The sequence below is a fragment of the Vigna radiata genome, chromosome 1 (assembly GCF_000741045.1).
Source record: "Vigna radiata var. radiata cultivar VC1973A chromosome 1, Vradiata_ver6, whole genome shotgun sequence".
NCBI lineage: Eukaryota > Viridiplantae > Streptophyta > Magnoliopsida > Fabales > Fabaceae > Vigna > Vigna radiata.
The window spans coordinates 19,944,883-19,947,482 of record NC_028351.1 but is presented as its reverse complement, the minus strand read 5'-3'; the positions used below and the strand labels follow the sequence as shown (position 1 = coordinate 19,947,482).

The window sequence follows — 2,600 nt, the reverse complement described above, 5'->3', positions numbered from 1 at the left end:
AATAATTTTGTCGTAGCTATTCATCCTTATCTACTAAGAAGTAAGAATGAAAGAAATTCATGGTTAAAATATTTGGAGGATTTGATTATGCAATCATATCCCCTACTAAATGATTTCTTCCTAGATTGACTTCAAGAAGAAATCGCTTAATAGTATAAATTGGATTTGTCCTTATGATATGACTCTTCTTTGATCAAGACAAGTTAGAAATACTCCTTTGTTTTTTTTTTCTTTTTGTGTATTCTTCTTTTGTTTTATTACTTTCAACACTTCATCTTTCTTTTGTTTTAGTTTTTTCTTAATTTTGTTGTCTTAATATGATTTAAAGTGATNGGAAACTTGTTCAATATGTNCAGGAAACTGGAGCAATTCAGGATGAAAACTCAAAACATGCAAAAGTGAAAGAAAATTGCTGCAGCTAAGGAAAAGGTAATAGAAAACAAGGGTGATATGACCTCTTTGTATATGGATTATCGTTGCTGTTACAGTGAGTTCCTAATAATTCTGTGTGCATGATATCTACATCTGTTGTTTTTTCTTATCTTTAAANTTTGGTTAAAATATACGTTTAAAAATATATTATTCATCGAATTAAAATTACCTGAAGTATATAATATCTTAATCTCGAAGACTAACACTGTCTTAAGAAAGCAGAGTTGAAAACTGAGTTGAACTCGTCTGTATTTACAATTTCTGGTCAGTATTAACAGCTAACAGTGAGTGCTTTCCTATGCAGCTACCTGTTTACCAGTAAGCAATCAACAATTCAATGAACAGAAGACGAACTTAGAAAGATGGTCCTAAAAACCATTACCTCTCTGTTTCAAAACTTATAGTGAAGCTTCTTCTCAAAGCTCAAGGTACATTGAATATCAATTTTACACCTCTACCCAACTACAACCAGGAATTTTCTCCAACCCCTTCTGTTTCATGGCTAACCTAATGTTATTGGCATCTTTCCAGGAAGCAAAGGTAGAAAAAACATTTGCAGCGAGGACATAGTTCGCTCCCAATTCGGACTCCAGGTTAGACAGAAAATCAGCATCCAAACTAGGAATCCACCCATGATTCCTGCAAGCCGCCAGAAAACTCCTCAATATAACACCATTCGGCTCCATAGGCATGCCCTTGATAATATCATATGCCTCTTGAATCAAGCCAGATCTTCCTAACAAGTCAACTATGCATCCATAGTGTTCAACACTCGGTTTTATGTCATACATTCTCACCATCCGATCAAAATACCTTCTCCCCTCACAAACGAGTCCAGCGTGGCTGCAGGCCGAGAGAATCACAGCAAAAGCCAAACTATCTGGTTGCAGCCCCATATCCTCCATATTGTTAAACAAAGAGAGAACATCTTTATGTCTCCCATGATCAGCAAGAACCGACATCATGACAGTGCAGGACTGCAAATTCTTGCCATCCATTGAATTGAAAACGACAACGGCCTCATTAATTTTTCCACACTTAGCATACATGTCAAACAAAGCTGTTCCCAATGCAACATCCATGTTCATGTGACTCGTTATAAGGTAGGAATGAATGGACTCACCAGCACGGACATCAAGCATTTTAGTACAAGCAGAAAGCAAGCTAACCAATGTCACAGAGTTTGGCTTTACATTCGTTTGCCCCATCTGATGAAAGACACGAAAAGCATCCAAAGGGGAGTTGGAGGCGACGTAAGCGGCAATCATGGAGCTCCAGGTCACAACATCTTTAACAGTCATTTCATCAAACACCTTGCGCGCTGACCTTACAGCATGGCAATCAGCATACATGTTTAAAAGGGCATTACCTACATAGCGATCGGAGCAGAATCCGGTCTTGAAGGTGAGAGAATGGAGGGTCCCACCGAGGGGGAGGCAGGAAGAGCGAGCACAGGCTTTGAGGAGAAAAGGGTAAGTGAAGGAGTCCGGGTTAAGGGTTGAGGTTTGGAGGAGGCGGAAGAGGAAGAATGAGTAGTGCGGGTTGGGGATGGAGGCGAAGGCTCTGATGAGGGTGTTCCAGGCGAAGAGGGGTGGAAGGGTGGGGAGGGAGTGGAAGAATGTGGTGGCAAAGGGGAGGGAGATGGCGGAGGCTGATAAGAGGAGTTGGGAGATGAAAAAAGGGTGGTGGTCCAGGGAGGTTTTGAAGAAGAGTGAATGAAGTTGGAGGAGATGAACAAGGGTTTTGGAACGATAGATGAGGGTGATGGCGCTTTCGGATACCCGCCCTCCCATCTATTTCGGCTTCTTATGACAAGTTTTACTCTATGTATATTTGTATTTATTTTTAAGGATAATGATATTTGACACCATTATTTAACAGCGTTATTTGACATTATTCACATGTTGTCTTTTTATTAATGCAGTTGGAAAGGATTAAAAAATATTTAAATGACATAAAAATACAAAGTATTTAGAGTTGTAAGATTTTTTTTTCGTGGGTTTTAATTAGGGGATTTCAAAAATTGAAAATTTCATTTTTGAAAGAGAAGACACAAGAGAGAATCCACTAGAGAGAATATTCTTTCATTCACAATTGTCGTTGTTTATTGGAGTTGTCTCCGTCATTGTTCGGGCCGAACGTTTTGTTGTTTCGAAGCAATATTCCTT

The 2,600-nt window shown here is 39.0% G+C and overlaps 1 protein-coding gene across 1 annotated transcript; it reads right to left on the bottom strand.

Annotated features, from left to right (window-relative positions):
* Positions 1-878: 878 nt before the first annotated feature.
* LOC106758927 (pentatricopeptide repeat-containing protein At4g21065-like) lies at positions 879-2,225 on the bottom strand. The gene has a single exon (XM_014641944.1). It carries the CDS (start codon positions 2,223-2,225, stop codon positions 879-881), a length of 1,347 nt encoding a protein of 448 aa, XP_014497430.1.
* Positions 2,226-2,600: the final 375 nt, after the last annotated feature.

Excerpts from the sequence above, each read along its gene's own strand:
- LOC106758927 (XM_014641944.1), bottom strand. The coding sequence starts at position 2,225 with ATGGGAGGGCGGGTATCCGAAAGCGCCATCACCCTCATCTATCGTTCC.